We start from the raw sequence: 18,251 nt of genomic DNA on the forward strand, positions 1-18,251 counted from the left end.
GTAAAGTGTAAGTCCATAATAACTTAGTAGCTAAATAACTTCGACCTGTTGGAAGTTGTATCTTCAACGTGAACGCAACTCTGTTAAAATCTATGGTCAGATTTATTTCCAGATAGTCTTGCCTCTGCATATGTTAAAGTCCTGAAGCTGAAAGAATTTATTGTAACTAGTCGTCTCACCTCTTTCCTCAGAATACCCAGCAGTAAGACACTCGGTTAATTCGCCGGGTTCAAATGCCCCGTTCCCTTGCGCTGCACTGCCTCCTTGCGGTTATCCATCGCTACAATGTTACAATTTTGCCTCTGAATTACAAGCCTCTGAATGAAACCTGCAAAATTCACGTTCAGTTAGTCCTATAGGTCGACTTAAACTTCATAGCATTTTTAGAGCTAACACAACAAGTGTGGTCAGACACATAGGCTACAGGGGAGACAACTGTCACGTAGGCTACTTAGGTAATTTTAAATCATTTTATCTGAATTTTCATGCACCATTGTTGACAGAATATAATGTGTCATTAAACAGGAAAAGATGTAAACAATTATGGAAAAATTAAGCGAGAATGTAACAAGTAAGAGTTTTAGACAAAAAACGGTAGGCTATATTCGTTGTTGACGTCACATGTCCAGTTCAGCATGTCTGCCATCACATCACATTACCGTTTCATTATTTTTCCTAAAACACAATAATAAATTATACGAAACCTTTTACATATTTGTATAAAGAGACCACTTTCCCCCAAAGGTTTTCTTTATTTTTATTTAACACTAGGAAAGAAACCAAATGCATCAGACTACTCGATCTAGTATTGGGGGTTTATTTTAATCATATAAACAGTCAAACGCCACTTGTCGTTCTATTTCTACCAGCAGAGGGTAGTGAAACACCATATTATTATTATTGCGCGCCCTTCATATGACAAACAGCAGATAAAGTAGGCTATTTATTCAATAAGTCACGTGTTTGCTTGAGTAGCCTATCATTAATTTGTTACATTAAGAAAAGTTAACTGATTGCCTAAAACAACGTTTTTTTTTTTGTTTTAAAATGAAGAATCTAAATCATTTATTTTGTGTTCGATCAATGTGCAGACATATACTTCGGAAGTTACTCACTCGGCCTGCGATAACACGGAGAATCCCATGTGGAGAATGACGCGGACTCTCACTGAATTCACGCTCGTCTGGTGAGTTGACTTCAGCACCATGGAGAGCCGACGCCTCCTCACCGCGCTCAGTCTACTGTCAGCAGAGCTACTCACACATGAATCCTATAGCCTACCGAAAGTCAACATCTTAATTCTCATCTTAGATGGTGTCCCAGCAGCCCAGGCCAGTCAACATTGAGTTTTTTTTTTTTTTTTGGAAACACTACACACAATTAGCACAACCACACACCCAATTAGCCAAACGCTACAGATCCTTTGCATAATTAAACACTCTTGTAAAAACTATACACTTCTGTTTAAAAACCACACTTTGCATATGAAGCACACACGTTTCGCATTACTATACTCTGTTTGCACGAGGTACACTCTGCTGTGATAAACCTAAAACACTTTTATCACTTTTACTCATATGATTACAGTAGGCTACCATCATCAAAGTATACAAATATAATATAAATCCACCAAACACTACACAAGACCAATGTTGCAGACTGAAGAAACTCATTTATTTCAACACGACCAAAATGTTGACATGGACATTTATGATACTGTAACAAAATGTCACTTTATGTATTGTTCTGCAATACTGTAAAAAAAAAAAAAATAATAATAATAATAATAATAATAAATAAATAAAAAATTATTATAAAAAAACTCCTAGCTGGATCTGGCCAGAGAATGTTGTCATTAGCAAGACACTTAAGAAACGTCTTGAATGACGAATCCATCCTTGCATTGCTGCTACCTCCATCTGGTCCCAGGCCTCCTCTTTGTCCTCCTTGTCCTCCTCGTTCTCCTCCTCATCTTACTCTTTCTCTGGCTCTTTCCATTGTGCTTGAAGACTAATGACCTCACCGGCTGTTTTTTATAGTGCTTATACACCTGATCGGTGTGTCTACAATTAAGCGAACAAGTGTTTGCACACCTGATGGCTGTGTTGAACCAATTGTTTGGACGGTGTGGTAATTTGACATTCAGTGCTTTGGTATTGCAAGAAAGTGAGTTTATGATAGCTTTTTGTGTGATGTATGTTAAGTGTGTTTCACGAGTTCCCACTTACATCAAATTAAATAGAGTGAAGATTATGCGTATTTGGCGTGCTGTCCAGGGGAGGGCTTCGGGCTCAGATTTTTGCCCGAACCCAGAGTATCCCCCCCCCCCCCCCCCCCGTGATAAAGATACTCTATAACTAGACTGTAATGTTTTATGGATTGTGATGGCATCTAATGAGAGTTTATTAAATTGAAGTGAGGAGATGGGGTGGTGGAGGGATGCTAAAATAAAAATGGTCAACGAGAGGAGGTAAATCTGTAGTATAAGTACATCTCCTATCGTTGATCAGATTGATTAGCTTACCATGCTCCACCTGTGTTCAATTAGGTTTAATTATCTGCCGTGCTCCCCTTGTTAATTAGGTTTGATTAGCTGACGGCTCCGTTGTTTAATTATCTGTTAGTGCTCCTCCCGAAATTAGTTAATAAAATTCACTTAGTGTTTTGCAAATCACTGTGCATAGAGTTTTGCAACAAGTGTGAGGTTGACAATGTGCTTATAGTTGTGCAAATATGGGCTGATTGAGTGTAATGTTTTGCTAATAGTGAACTACTTTTAATTTTAGTGTGTAAGCAATCCCCCCAAAAAAACTTGTAAGAAGCATGGGCACTTTGCAGCAGGCGAGACTTCTAAACAATTTTATTCTGGATTTATAAGGATAAGGAAGAATGGACCTGATTTACAGTTTTTTCTGATTGCTTAAGGACATTTTTTGTAACTATTGGCTATTTTTGCAAAACTCTACACACAAATAAGAAAACCTTTCACCCAATTATCAAAACATTGTAGTTCTCTTGCAAAAGCGAACACAGCTAGATAAACTCTTCACACCTTCATAAAAATTGTGTTTTTGTATCAAACAGTAAACACAAGTCATCATCTATTAAGCACACAATGTGCCAACCACACACTGATGGTATGAATACAAAACACATCTGGCTTTTGCTTTCTCTGTGTGCAAATGTCAATTTGAGGTCATACTTTTGTCATAGTGTCATGTAAACATACAAGGATCCAAACTTCTAGTATTGGTGTTTATTCACGCTCATCAAAACCAAGACAAAATCAGAACACAAAATAGTAATTTCACACACACACACACACAAAAAATCAATCAGCCTACATCATGTCGTCTTTCTGGGTCCGGCCATAACATTTTGTCCACATCGCATGCGATATCCTCCAGTCCAAGGCACCGGGGAAAATATCTCCTTGAATGCTGTATCCAGGCCTGACATGATGCCTGGTCAGTATCTCCACATGCCTCCTCCAATGCCTGTAAAAGGGCTACCTGTTGATGAGGATGACGCTCGTACACTTTCCAGCGCCAGGCAGAGAAGAACTCCTCGATGGGATTTAAGAATGGAGAGTATGGAGGGAGGTTGAGTGCCATGAAGAATGGGTGGTCTGCAAACCAGTTGTGGACCAAAGCAGCCCTATGGAAACTAACATTGTCCCATATGATGGCATATCGGGTAAGCTCTGGTCTCTAAACAGTGAGCATGTCATGTAAGGTGTCCAGGAATGCAATAATGTGTGCAGTGTTGTATGGGCCTATGGTTGCATGATGGTGAACAACACCATTTTGGCTTATAGCTGCACACATGGTTATGTTACCACCACGTTGTCCTGGGACATTGATGATGGTACGGTATCCAATAATGTTCCTGCCACGTCTCCTGGTTTTACTGAGGTTAAAACCGGCCTCATCTACAAAAAGTAGCTCATGTCCCATGGCATCTGCATCTAATTCCAATTACTCTCTGGACAAGACAAAACAAATGCAACACATCAGGCCCATCCACAGCACTACAGTATTTTCTCAGAGAAAAGCTTAACTCCAAGACTTCCAGAGTCGCGGTCAAAGCTGATTCGAAAGACCGCCGTTCGCCAGTTTCTGTGTTTACTAGAAGCACGCAAACGCAACACGGCCGCCATCATTATGGCCCCGCCCACCGACTCTATACACGATGTGATTGGCCCGGCAAGAGTTAGGGGAATACAGCTCAGAAGGGTATTGAGAGTTGCTAGACGACCCTCGCGGGCAGATTTGCTGCCGCTAGGGTGCGTCTAGATTTCTAGGCTAGAAGGTGAATGCATATACAAGCAAGCTCTCCATTTATTCGAAAAAATATAATCCAAGCCCCTTTGATGACGTGCATGATTACGTTACTGTTGATCATCTGTCCATCATTATCTAAAGCCCGCCCTGATGATTTCATTGGTCCGAACAGTTTCTGTTCGGGGATAATTACTCCTCTATGGAGCAAGGCCAGACCGAACTGCCCGACCTAAAAATGTTGTGGGCGGGACTAAGTTCGGCTGACATTTTATAGCTGGGACTAACTTTAGTCTCGTCTGTGAAACCGGCGGAAAGAATAAAACACACCATGAGGTGTGGCTAAATAAAAGGTTGCAATTCAAACCCAATTGGATTAATCAATTAAGAATCACTACCCTAAAACAAGGGGACTTCTAGTCACTTTTGACTAAGCTTCAGGCAAATGACTACTGTCACAGTAGGCTAGCTAGTCTACCGTGCACGTCAATAAAACCCACTTGTTAAATCTCACTCGGCTACGTACGGGTTAATTCTTGCTACTCGTTACATAACACACTTGGAACATTTACGTCGTACTGGCGATGTCAGTGTCCTCAGTCTCTTCTGCTTGAGCACACACACTGATGCATTGAGATGTGCCGTGTGGAATAATCTGGCTTCTCTCGCAGACAGAGGCTGAGAGTCCTTCACATCAGATTAAAACAAGAGCTGAGGACCGAGAGCGCGCATTGTGTTGTTTTGAAGGGATACGGAGCTGCGCATCCTTCACTCTCACTCACAGGAGTCCGTCCAGACCATCACGAGGCAAGTGTATTTACTTACTGCGTCACACTGTTGTTTTCCATAGCGTTTTTTAAACAAACATACGGTATTAAGGAAAATAATGTTATAGTCTATATTACTTGATAGGCTAGCAAATTTTTAATTCGAAAACGGCATTTGTACGGAAGCCTCAATTCAACACGTTTGCTCTATCTGAATAACGCTGCTATTGTTTAACGCATTCATGTTTACTTTGAAGACACAATAGGAATAGGAAAATTAAAGATTACTTTTCTACTTTTACTAAATCGTATTTTTGTTTTGTTTTTTTGCATAGTTGCTTTTTAGGTTGGGCAGAAGCGTCAACGTTTGTCAATCAGGTAACTGTCAATCGACTTTTTTAATTGAGATTCATTTTTCCAAGCTAAAATTATGAAACATCTCTCCTTTGTGGGAAACTGGAAAGACAAAATACGTAGTTTCCCAGGACTCTGCAAGACACTATAAAAGTGTTAGGAAGTAAAAAGGTTTATATATATATATATATATATATATATATATATATATATATATATATATATATATATATATTCCAAGTCTACTGCACACATCCTAGTCAGTTAAAAATGTATGGAATGCTGTGTGTAGATTTTAGGGAATAGAGAAGCAACTAGAGAAAAGGAATTGCTGAAATTTGTACTTGTATGCTTATGTACACTGTCAGCCTGTATAGACACCGTCTTCTGTAGTCAAGCTCAAATGGCAACACTGAAACCAGTAAGCAGAGAAAGCACTCAAAGCCAGTAGCAAATGCATTTGTGCACATTACTCTCTGTCTCCATTAACATGGAGTCATCATTGCTTTAGTGGACTAATGACAGAATGAGGAGTCACTGGTGCTGAGGCAACCGATTTAAAGTGTCTCAATGCTAATGTATTGTGTTAACTTTATTTAGCCAGAGGACAGTCTGTTTACTTATATATCTGCCTATCAGAAATAACTACAGTCTTTTTTTTAAAGGCTAAAGAACAATATGATGCTGATTTGTGCTATCATGTTTTATGTATGAAGTCATTCTTCTTAATTAAATATGAGCATTACATTACATAAGCTGTTGTGATGCAACAAATATACAACCTCTAACTCTGTGACTTCACTCTTGTTTATCACCTCAAGCCAGTCATGCCATTTTCATATGATGGATGGTGATTTAACAGAGATTGCATCAGTAACAGTGTTAGGCTGAAACTATTAGGCTTACATGGGGTAAAAACTCTAAGCTTCTTGTCCTGACACAAGGCATCAATTAGGGCCGCCTAATGTCACTGACCACTATCTGGCTTCTTTAAAGACTTCGTTTTTCTGTGTTGCCAGGTCTTTGTTGCTAGGTTCTGTTGCTAAGGCTCTGATTTGGGCTCCAAAAGAGAACACTCTAGCTCCCATGAGTGGCAATTTGACAGTCAGACGAATTGTAGCTAATTGAATGAATGAGGGAAAAATATCAACACTTAAGATGCTCACCAAGGCTGCATACATTTATTTGATCAAACAGTAATATTGTTATTAAACTATTTTAATATATTTAAAACGTAATGTATTCTTGTGATTGCAAAGCCGAATTTTCAGCATCATTACTCCACTGTCACATCATCCTTCAGAAATCATACTAATATGCTGATTTGGTGCTCAAGAAAACATTGTATCATTATCAGATGAAAACAGGTGTGCTGCTTAGTAATATTATGCAACCGTGATAACAGTTTTTCAGGAGTCTTTGATAATTATAAGGTTCAAAAGAAGTATTAGGAAGTATTAAGGAGAATTAAGTTCAAGAGAAGTATTAATTTCTTTCAGGAAAAAAACTTTACTTAAAGCCCTTATATAAAATGCATTATACAAATATAAATAATGTCCGTTATAATGCATTATATATTTTCAAAAATGACTAACCAAAGTTCAAATGCATTATAATATTTGCAGATTCTGAAATGGGTTGTTTGTCATGTGTTTTAAGGCGCCATACTTTCTAATGATGTGTTCAATAAAGTTATTTATGAGACCATACAATGCATTATAATACACATTCAAAGCAATAATTAATGCATTCAAATTACTTTTATATGCATTATACATAAAGGCTTTAAAGTAACACTCCACAGTTTTTAGAAATAGGGCTTATTCAACTTCTTTCCTACATTTAGTTTTAGTTTGGCAGGGTCGCCACTATAGCTTATCATAGCATAATGAATGGAATCCTATGTTGCCAGCTAGCATGTCCAGAGTAAAAGTGATCCAAAAAAAAAAAACACCCACCTAATTAAAGCGATACAGAGATATCACTGCTCACATACTCTGGCTGTTGAGCTTTCGCAATGTGTTGCGTGATCTCTGTGCCCAAGTAGCAGTGCTTCATGTGCATCCCCATAATATAGTATAATAAATCAATATCTGCCTAGGAAATCGCCTAGTCTAAATATGCATCACAATTTGTACTTGTTGTGAATACGCAGGCCACAAAAATTAGTTAGGTCGGGGGGAGGGGGGATCACTTTTACTCGGGACATGCTAGCTGGCAACATAGGATTCCATTCATTATGCTAAGCTAAGCTAGTGGCGACCCTGCCAAACTAAATGCATTTGAGACAAAAATGCATTTGCCCACATATCAAAATATAAGAAAGAAGTTGAATAAATCCTATTTCTAAAAACTGTGGGGTGTTTCTTTAAGTAAAGTGTTACCGAAAAACTTACTGACTAGTGTACATTATATATATATATATATATATATATATATATATATATATATATATATATATATTTTTTTTTTTTTTTTTTATTTTTTTTTTTAAATGAAGTATAACATTTTTTCAAAACTTGCATAATACATGCATAATTTAAAAGAATATCTGAGTGTAATGGGAAACTTACATAAAGGTTGTGCTTTGACTTCTTTTGTAATGAAACATGGCATCCGGATAGAAAATTGAAAGAGGCAGGAACACAGCTATGCAACGAATAAGAACCTTAAGGGGTCAGTTACATCATCCGCATTGAAAGCAACTCCAACTCTTATATAACCAACATCAAAAAAAGATTTGCACAAAACTTACTCCACTAACAACAGGAAATGACGCCATAGTCAATCAAGCATGATATATTTTATTAAATTATTCAGCTGCTGGGCTTTGGTCTGTTAGTTATGAGCAGATCGGGAACACCCAAAGCAGTTAAATAAGTTAACCAGAAGGGTTGGGTTTTTTCATCTCTCAAAACGGACAAGGATTAATTTGACCATATTACTTCCTTCTCAAAGTGCAAAGCCTTTTACATAACACTCTGTAAATTCACTGACCATCAAATGAATCATGTTAAAGCTGTTAAAAGAGTACTGGGTTAGTTTAATTTAGAATAAGAGTTCATGCAGGCCAAGTACTTGTGAAATTAATTTAGATTTAGCGGGTGGCTGAAACTGATGAGAAAGAGAGACCCCCCCCACCCCCACCCCACCCCCCATGAATCATACTTTACCCTGCTGAATTTCAGCCGTATAAGCTATTCTTTTTATAGAGCCATTGATAAAATGGGTTAAAACAGCATTATGTGTTATGACCTAATTTTGTACACCATTATCTTTCTTTTTTTCTAGTTTGTTTGTCATACCATTACGTTATGCTCAAGCAATCTGTTTCCTTTTTTGCAGTTTTACTTGAAGTATTTTCTATTTAAGAAGAATGGGACCTTTGCAGATGTATGAGGTGCTTTGCCATCTTAAATTTAAATAATTTTTGTCTAAACACATTTTCCTTTTCAGCAAGACAAGCGGCATGCATGCAAAACTTACATTGCATACTGAAATAACTTTAAAGAGATAGTTCACCCAAAAATGAACATTCAAAGGAAGGTAGTTGGAAGAATGTTTGTAACCAAGCAGATCTTGGCAGCCATTGATTACCATAGTATTTCCCCCCTACTATTGTAGTCAATGGCTTTCGAGATCTAGCCTAACAAGCCAGATCCACATCAAGATGTTTGGTCTGGGAACTCACCGTTGGCAGGGCTCAATCTGAGGGGCGGGATAAACGGTTGTCTTTCAAATTCCTCTGCACGCGATAGGATAGTGCTACAACCAACCAGAGCAAAGATGAAGGTGAAGCGGAGCTAGTTGACAGATTTAACTTTCGCCGTATCAGGTCTGCAAAACTCTGAACACATCTTCCCTTCTTAAGAAAGATTTCAGTGCCGTCCTTTGTTCTTTTCTCAAAGAAAAGCTTAACTCCAAGTCTTCCAGAGTCACGGCCAAATCCGATTTAAAAGACCGCCATTCGCAACTCTGCTGTTATTATGTTAAGCCCGCCCACCAACTACACAATGTGATTGGCCTGACCATAGTTTGGTTTTTCCAGCTCACAATCCAACGGAGAGTTGCTAGACTACCTTGGCTGCAAAGTAGATTTGCTGCCGCTAGGGTGCGTCTAGATTTTAAGGCTAGCCGAGATCTGCTTGGTTACGAACATTCTTCCAAATATCTTCCTTTGTGTTTAGCAGAACAAAGAAATCCATACAGGTTTGGAATAACTTGAGTAAATACATGGCAATGTTTTGGGTGTACTACCCCTTTAATGACGCAAGCATAACTGAGCTCAATATCAGCTTTAAAATAGGCTAAATAACTCACCTCAAGTCTGACTGTATATTTCTTGTCTCTATGTAATCGAATCACACCACCAGTTGTCAATATTCCATTTCCTGCAGGTGAAGGAAAAGGGAAGCATGCGTAGCCGTATCCCTCGATTTGTCCTCCACCCCTTGCGTACTAAAGCAAAGGAGTCATCGGCATCCAACGTGCCATTGTCAGAAGAGGAGAGCAAGGATTTTGACATTAGCTCCCAGCACTCGAAAAGAACCATCAGTCCAAACAGCCTGTTCTCCGGTAGGCCACATGTGGATGATAGGATCCTGATAGGATACTTGGGAATTTTATTCCAAGTTTAATGTAGCCTAGTATACACATATGTCATTATTTGCTGTATGATTTATTTTGTATGTTGATGTCCTAGTGCATTTGACTTCTCTGATAAGGAAAAGGACACTAGCATAACCTTTAAGTGGGTGTTACATCATTGGGAAGTAGCATTTTCACTTGGTTATGTCTTCCCAGATGATACCGGATGCCCAAGCAGTCAATGTGCATCGCCAACCAAGACCCGCTCAGGCTCTGACAACAGCCCACAGGGTTCACCCTCTCTGGGAGAGCGCAAGGTCAAAGTGAAGAGAGTTCGGATGAACGTAGTGGCCGAGTGGAGAGCACCCACACAGAAGCACAAGCGAGAGAAGCCTGCCTCCATCATGCACAAAGGTAATTTTATTTATACAATATTAGCTACTTTTTATAATCTAAATGTAGTCACATAAACAACCACGACTAGCACAAGGACCTCCATATCAACCTGTGTGCAAGCTGCATGTCCACTGGGGTGTGCAAGTACGAACATGAAAACACATGCAGTTCTCCTATCTTTCTCCTGGTTTCTTTTGCCCTTGAGGCTGGGTTTCTCTTAGGACTTTTCTTGAAAACATAAATAATTGGAGGCAACACACTCCAGGAAGCAGCAGGCATAGATATCCATAATAAAGGCTAGATGTCTCATGTGCGCTGTTGGCCAATGGAGGTCGCCGTCCGCAACTTGCGGCCATCTTGTCACAGGCAGCTTGCTCACTCGTAACAGTGTGTTTAATGTTGCATGTACTTTTTAATAACCATAAGTTGCTCAAATTTCAACCGTTTTTCAAACAGTTTCGTTTGACGCCAGAGATGTAGTTATGCCACTACATACTTATGAATAATTATACACTCTAAAAAATGCTGGGTTAAAAACAACCCAAGTTGGGTTGAAAATGCACCCACCCAACAATTGGGTTGTTTTTACCCAATGGTTGAGTTGTTCTTATCCAGCAATTGGGTTGTCTTAAGCAACATTTAACCCAACCACTGGGTTAAAACAACTCAACTATTGGGTTAAAACAACTCAATTGTTGGGTTGGTGCATTTTCAACCCAACTTGGGTTGTTTTTAACCCAGCATTTTTTAGAGAGTAGCCATGGAATTCAATATGAAAGTAACATTGAAAAGAACAGATAGGTGCAATGAATATACACACACACACACACACAAGGTATTTATGTTAAATCAATATATAGGCTACTAAAACTGTGAAAAAATATTATATTATATATATATATATATATATATACACACACACACACACACTTTATAATAAGAATATCACTATTATAATACAATTATTTGTATTTAAAAAAAAAACATGCAAACTAAGTTTATTTTAACTTCAAAAACGCAATTTACTAGGATTTTCCCCCCTACATTTCACTGTGCCTACTTCAGAGATCACTTTTCCCACCTAAATTTGCCTACCATCAAATGCCTTACCTCTTTAGAAAGCTGAGACCCTGTAGATTCTTAGGAAACAAGCAGAATAATTATGTGAAGTACTGGCCCAGAGTTATAGCGGCTAGAATATTGGGGTTTTTTTACACAAGCTGCACAATTAAGTCGTTTAGCGAAACGAAAAGCTGCAATTTCAACGTGTTAAAGCATCCAGATTTGTAGCCATGTTAATAACATTTGTAAGAAATCAAACCATTTGTAAATCTGTCAAGATTTTAGTGAGATAAGAGTATTTATGTTCGTACAGATCGATCACCTTACATCAGGTTCCCCGCCCAGAGCCCGACAGAAAGCTTGCCTGTGACAAGATGGCCGCCGGTGATGACGATGGTGACTCCGCCTAAAGACATCTAGCCTTTATTATGGATATCTATGGCAGCAGGTGCCATTAACTTGATTACCCTGTCTCATAGAGGCCACTGATTGGTTGGCTTGTAGATGGCCAATCAGTGCAATTAAAAGTAGTTGGCTCCTCCCACTGCTTGTGAGTATTCACAGCATTTGAACTTGATTCCTGTTGAGCAACTGCACAATTTTGTGATTGTTAGTGAGTTTGTCACAATTGTTTGGTTTGTTCGGTAGATAGTTAGCACATTTAAAAAAAGTACACTTTATCATGGTTTTGTCAAAAGGAAAGAGATGCTTCTCAGGTGTGTATATTTTTGGAAAAAAACAAGATCTTTAATTATCGTACCCCAAATTTAGCATATATTTGCCTTTCAGTCACCTCTTTTAGATTTTAATGCTTATGCTGCCTTCACGTGCTATTGGAATTATGGTAAATACTAGTTTCCTAGTTAAAACAAATTGGACATGAACACCCTCTCAAGTCAATTTTTTTATGTGATTAGCTCATAATTACGACTTCAGAAGTGGGAAGTAGGAAACTTCAAATAGTATGTGAAGGCAGTAGTTTTTTTTCTGCAAAATATACTGCATTATCTGAAACGTATTGATCTGATACAAGGATGCCTAATATAGTTCCAAGTTATCTGTTGGCTTTTCCACTTCATGGACGTTAATGGAAGTACGTAATCAAATATTAGATCTCATTGCAGTAAACAGGGAAAATATAAGAATATCATATGCTAGGCTTTGCCTAAGGGAAGAAAAGTCACTGGTAAAACCTAAAACATAATGAAATGCTTGCAATTAGTATGTTGCTTGCAAGATCGAATACATTACTTTTGAATGGCTGTCAAAGCAGAAATGGTGGTTTAAGTGCTAATGCTAACTAGCCAAAAAGTTTATATTCAAGCTTGCATAAAAGTCTGAGAGAAATCCAATGAAAAGTTTTCCTCTGGTACTGAAAGATTCAGTCTTTGACTTTCCAAGCTTTAGTTCTTCCATAATGGAAGCAGACAATGCTCATCACAGAAGTGTGTAACCCTATATCCTCTGACAAGCCTCTTTGATCTGGCTACTGGAAATATGCTAATAGGAAACGTGCTTGGGCTGTGCATTAGTCTGGTTTGAAGTCTTTACTTCCACCATGTCTTTTTGGATACCCTTGAATGGATAAGTTTAGCTGATGTTATAGTCTTTTTAAAGGAAACTTTAAACTTTTGATCTCCATTGCTACCCACTGTAGTCAGTGAGACAGATTTCAGCTCATCTAGCAGCACTGGAAGCTACAAGACACGTGAAAAACTGCCCAGCTCCACAGGGAAGATCCCATCTTCTCGCAGGTATGGTTTATGCTTCATTTTATGTAGCTGAAGCCTAATACAAGGTAGCTGATATTTGTTTTTGTTTGATTTTTATATGTTCTTTTCTGTAAGATTTCATAATTTTGCATGATGCATGGGTCAAACAAAAAAATTTTTTTTTAAATAATATAATGTTTAAAATGGTTTGTCACCATTTTAAACATTATATTATTAAAAAAAAAAAAAAATATATATATATATATATATATATATATATATTTGCACAACTGTGCAGTTGTCACCTGATCTCATTGCATGCATGTTGTATTCAGTAAATGGCGTAAAGTGGAAGTTCAAATTAAGCGTGATGCATTTTTTGGCAAATGTGTAGTAGGTTAACAATAGATTCCAAGTATTCTTAGAGTTGCATGGTGTTTTTTTTTTTTTGTATTCTAAACGTAGCCTATGTGCCTTTCCTATCATGACACTGTCCTGTCCTATTTGCTTGCTCTGATCTCCCTCAGCCGTGGGCCTCAAATCAGGAGCATGCCTGTGTTCAAGCCCGCCGGAAGCCCCACTGTCCCTCGTGATGCAGAGCTTTATGCCCCATACAGGACTCCCCCCAAAGCCCCTTCCGTCACCAACAGCAGTAGCAACTCCAGCTCTACAAGAAGGTATGGACCAGAGGCAGAAACCAACAAACGGACAGACAGGAGGCTGAGTACCCGACAGGAAGTTTAGAACATACTATAGTAGTCGCCAATATATTCTACACAGGGTGCAGGCAACATAGTGTTATCGTGTCCTCAAACTCTTCACAGAATAAAGGATTAGATTGGTCACGGTTTGGCTCAGCGAGGCTTTGAGGGGATTTTGGCAAAATTGTCTGCTCTCATTTAGCCCACGCAGACAGCAAATCCGTTGTCTGGCTGATAGGAGTAAAGTGTTTTTCAGTGGCAAGTTCTTTTTGACATGGTGGGAAGGAATGATTTGGGTTTATCCTGTATGTAGATTCCTTTTTATTATATTTTTATAACATACATTCTCCATTTTGCTCCTTTTCTTATCCAAGCACAGAATGTGTGCGCTCTGTAATGCCTGGGCTTCTCAAGAGTCCTTGTTTGTTCTTCTGTTGTTCCGTCTCTGGCTCGGATGCAAATTTGACTTCAAAGCAACATAGCAGGTTGCTAGGAGATTGTGCCTCTAGCCTTGTTGGCAGCTAACAGGGCCAATGATTCTTGCTTTCTATCTAGATCAAATGGTGACAATACTAAAATTGTTTGTCATAAAAGAAATGTTCTTAATTTAATATAATAAATATATATATATATATATATATATATATATATATATATATATATATATATATATATATATATATATATATATATATATATATATATATATATATATATATATATATATATATATATATATATATATATATATATATATATATATATATATATATATAAATAAATAAATAAATAAATAAATAAATAAATATATAAATATATATATATATATATATATATATATATATATATATATATATATATATATATATATATATATATATATATATATATATATATATATACACACATGCATACACACAGATTTTTTATTTTATGAGAATTAAAGTGCCATTTTTAAAGTGTGCATGTGCTTTGAGCCTATGATTAAATCTAAAAATAAAGAAAAAGGATTGAGAAAAAAATGATAATTAGTCCTCAGATGCTATGTCCATAATTCATGGTAAAACAATGCACTGTACTATGATAGGAATAGTGTACCCAAAAAAAGAAAATTGTCATTTTTTTTCACCCTCAAGTTGTTCCAAACCTGTATGAATTTCTTTGTTCTGCTGAACACAAAATAAGATATTTTTAAAGAATGTCGGTAACCAAACTGTGTGTGTGTGTGTGTGTGTGTGTGTGTGTGTGTGTGTGTGTGTGTGTGTGTGTGTGTGTGTGTGTGTGTGTTATTTAAACATATTCTTTAAAATATCAGGAGGAGAAAAAAAATCATAAAGTTTTGGAACGACGAGGTAAATAATGACAGAATTTAAATTTTTGGGTGAACTATTCCTTTAAGCAACGCGTTACGTCGGTATACGGGAAACGCACCCTTGAACAGTCCTGCAGTCCATATCTGTGTCACCCACAAGTTGAGAACCACTGATGTAAACTAAATTTATTTGACCAAATAAAGTTAGCTGTGGTGACTTGTGTAATGTATGCCCTGGCGTTTTTCATTTTAAAAATCTTGACCGATTTGGATGTAAAGAGTAACTGGATACAGACACAACAGGTCATGTAGTTAATTACTTAAGCTCTAGCTTTCATATTCCCATGCTGCATCACATATTATAAAGGTAAACATGTTTTTTTTAACTTTCAGAAGAACCATGCCTGTGCGCTACCATTCCTGCGGAGACAATCATGGCATCAAGCCTCCCAATCCAGAGCAGTACCTTACCCCTCTACAGCAGAAAGAGGTAGCCATACGACACCTCACGACCAAGCTCAGAGACTCGCAGAACACCGTTTGTGACCGGTAAGACTCTGCTTTGATATATATTATATAAATTGATGGGAAAAGGGAGGGGATTCCCTTAGGAACAAATTTTCCATTCCATACCCAGTTTTCGTTCATTTATGATTGTTTGTATACATACATTACTATACCAATCCCTGTGTTTACCTTGGAACAGTTGTTTAAAACACACTACCAGATATTCAGGTAATGTTAGTTAGTAGTTACTGCATTATGTTCTAGTAAAACTACCAGAAAAGGCAGCATTGAGGTCATGTTATTCAACTAAAAATGAAACGACTGAGATGTGTAATTTTTTTTTTTTTTTTAAATGACAACTCCCTTAAGAGCTCTGACACAATTCGAACGCTGATATCACATTGATGGGTTACAGGGAGTCTGAGATTGAGGAGCTGAAGTCCCAAATGGGGCGTATGCGAGAGGACTGGATAGAGGAGGAATGTCACCGTGTGGAAGCTCAGCTTGCTCTTAAAGAAGCACGCAAAGAGATCAAGCAGCTGCGTCAAGTGGTAGAAACCATGAAGAACAGCCTCATGGAGAAGGACAAAGGCATCCAGAAGTACTTCATTGACATAAACATCCAAAACAGGAAGCTGGAGTCCTTGCTCCACAGCATGGAGTTGGCGCAGAATGGCTGCAGCTTACAGGATGAGCCGACGTTGGACTTTATCTGTGAGTCTCCGGAAAGATCCGCTGGCAAGTTGGAGATGGAGCTACACGGTGAGGAACAAGCGGCGGAGGAGATGGCTGATAGTGATCTTCTGGCCAATGATGAGATGGCCAACAGAGCAGAGATTCTGGAGCAGGTTCTCATGTCCACTGCGGTCGATTCAAGCCAGGACGGTGGCCCCAAGGTCATTCCCCAACCAGGACTGTCCACCTTGGAGCCGAGTGTCTCGGAAAAGAGCACGGTTGAGTACATCTCCTGCGACCCCTTTGCTGCAGAAGATAAAGGTGTCCAGACGGATGAGATCTACACCGCTGATCTCCAAGCTCTCCTCTTCCAGCTGCTGAAGCTCCAGGGTGGCGGCTTCTCTGGACTCCTTATTCCTTCTCCCCACCAATCCCAGGAATTGCCACCAGCACAGGTTCTCAAAACGTTTGAGGACTTGCCTGAAGCACAAAAACCCATAAAGAAGGTACCTGAAGCACAGGACGAAGAAGTCAAAGATGTTGGCCTTGTTTGCACCAACAATGTCCAAAACGCTCCTAGTGATTCCGGTCTGTGCGTTTCCGAGCCTGAAGTGAGTCCCCGGTTCATGGAGGAGCTGAATTTCGACCTGAATGATTCCAAGAACACCTCTAGCATGGCAGTCGTGGGGAAAAACCACTGGAGCAACAACTTCTTGGTCGATCTGGTTGCAGTGGCAGCACCCGTGCTGCCCACCGTGGCGTGGCTTTACTCGCAGCACGGTTTGGTCGGAGGGGCTCCAGTGTACAACATTGTAGCTTTGATTAGAGGCTGTTGCATTATGGGATTGCACTCACTCCGCCATGTCTCTCACGGTCCAGACACTTAGTAGCCCTCACCCATATCTGCAACAAGAGCACTTACACTTCATCAAGTAGAAATTGTTTTTGCACACCTGTGATGATACGCATATACACTTATTTTCCGTTTAGTTATGACATTCCTACTTTGCACTGTATTTCTGCCAGCTGAAGCACAAAGGATGAATTTAAGGGGATGTAAAGGGACTTGTTTTGTCTTTTTGTTATTTATTGCCCTTATGTTTGTGTGTGTGTATATATATTTATAAACTATTTTTGCAGAATCTGATCATGCAGGTGGTTATGTTGCTCAAGTCTTGTTCTCTGCTGACTGCTATTCCCAGCTTTTGATAGAAGTCATTTGGAGTGACAGCAGGGGTTGACTGTCAGTTGACCGTTGTTTTTGTTGTAGTTAAAATGTCACTTGTTCCGAAAGAACTAAAACCTTCTGCCAAAGCTTAAACGTGTTCTGCGTTTTGTGTTAAGTGAAATTGTATTTTTCTCCTTGGAGTTAGAGCTTTTACATGTTGCTCTGTAAACTGAAATTTTCCCAAAAGGCAGCACTTGCCACAGTACAGCGAACACTTGTTATGTGCCTGAGCTATGTGCAATATTTTTGTTTATATGAGATGTATATCATTATATTTATTATTAAAGCATGGAAAACCCCTTAAAGTTTGGTCTTTTATTGTGTGGTAAAGTTGCCTTGTGTCTAAACTTGTTTTATTAGTAGGTAGGCCGGCCTAATAGTTTAATAAATAATGACTGTCATTTACAAAGTACTACACATCCTCATCCATTTGTATGTTTTCTTGTTCTGAATGTTTGCATAATTGTATCATGCTTTTAGCTACCAATAAAAGTGTAGTATTTTTGTAAGATTTTCTAAAATTAGTGCCTAAAATGCCAAAATAGTTGCTAGGTTATCTGGGCCTGCTTTTCAAATAATTTTAATAAAAATCTCCATAACCCAGATGTTTTATTTTGGAGAGAAGGGTTTAATGTTGTGATGAGCCCAGCAAAGTGAGTAAAAGTGAGTT

General features: G+C 38.4%; 1 protein-coding gene across 7 annotated transcripts; it reads left to right on the forward strand.

Annotated features, from left to right (window-relative positions):
- Nucleotides 1–4,837: 4,837 nt before the first annotated feature.
- Nucleotides 4,838–17,880, forward strand: sybu (syntabulin (syntaxin-interacting)). Of its 7 annotated transcripts, none has more exons than XM_067448278.1 (9): nt 4,838–5,087; nt 5,383–5,425; nt 8,747–8,801; nt 9,799–9,976; nt 10,205–10,402; nt 13,104–13,200; nt 13,686–13,835; nt 15,568–15,720; nt 16,094–17,880. In XM_067448278.1, the coding sequence occupies exons 3-9, from the start codon at nt 8,778–8,780 to the stop codon at nt 17,238–17,240; spliced, it is 1,947 nt and encodes a 648-aa protein (XP_067304379.1). In that variant the 5' UTR covers nt 4,838–5,087; nt 5,383–5,425; nt 8,747–8,777; the 3' UTR covers nt 17,241–17,880. The 7 variants fall into 7 exon arrangements, with proteins under 7 accessions (XP_067304379.1, XP_067304377.1, XP_067304382.1 ...); XM_067448276.1 differs by having other exon boundaries at nt 4,840–5,087; nt 15,565–15,720; XM_067448281.1 differs by having other exon boundaries at nt 4,840–5,087; nt 8,747–8,794; nt 15,565–15,720.
- Nucleotides 17,881–18,251: the final 371 nt, after the last annotated feature.

The sequence above is a fragment of the Pseudorasbora parva genome, chromosome 7 (genome assembly GCF_024679245.1).
Source record: "Pseudorasbora parva isolate DD20220531a chromosome 7, ASM2467924v1, whole genome shotgun sequence".
Lineage (NCBI taxonomy): Eukaryota > Metazoa > Chordata > Actinopteri > Cypriniformes > Gobionidae > Pseudorasbora > Pseudorasbora parva.

Coding starts and splice junctions, on each gene's coding strand:
- sybu (XM_067448276.1), top strand. CDS start 8,778: ATGGGACCTTTGCAGATGTATGAG. Junction 10,403..13,103: donor TGCCTCCATCATGCACAAAG/GTAATTTTATTT, acceptor TACCCACTGTAG/TCAGTGAGACAGATTTCAGC. Junction 13,201..13,685: donor AAGATCCCATCTTCTCGCAG/GTATGGTTTATG, acceptor GATCTCCCTCAG/CCGTGGGCCTCAAATCAGGA.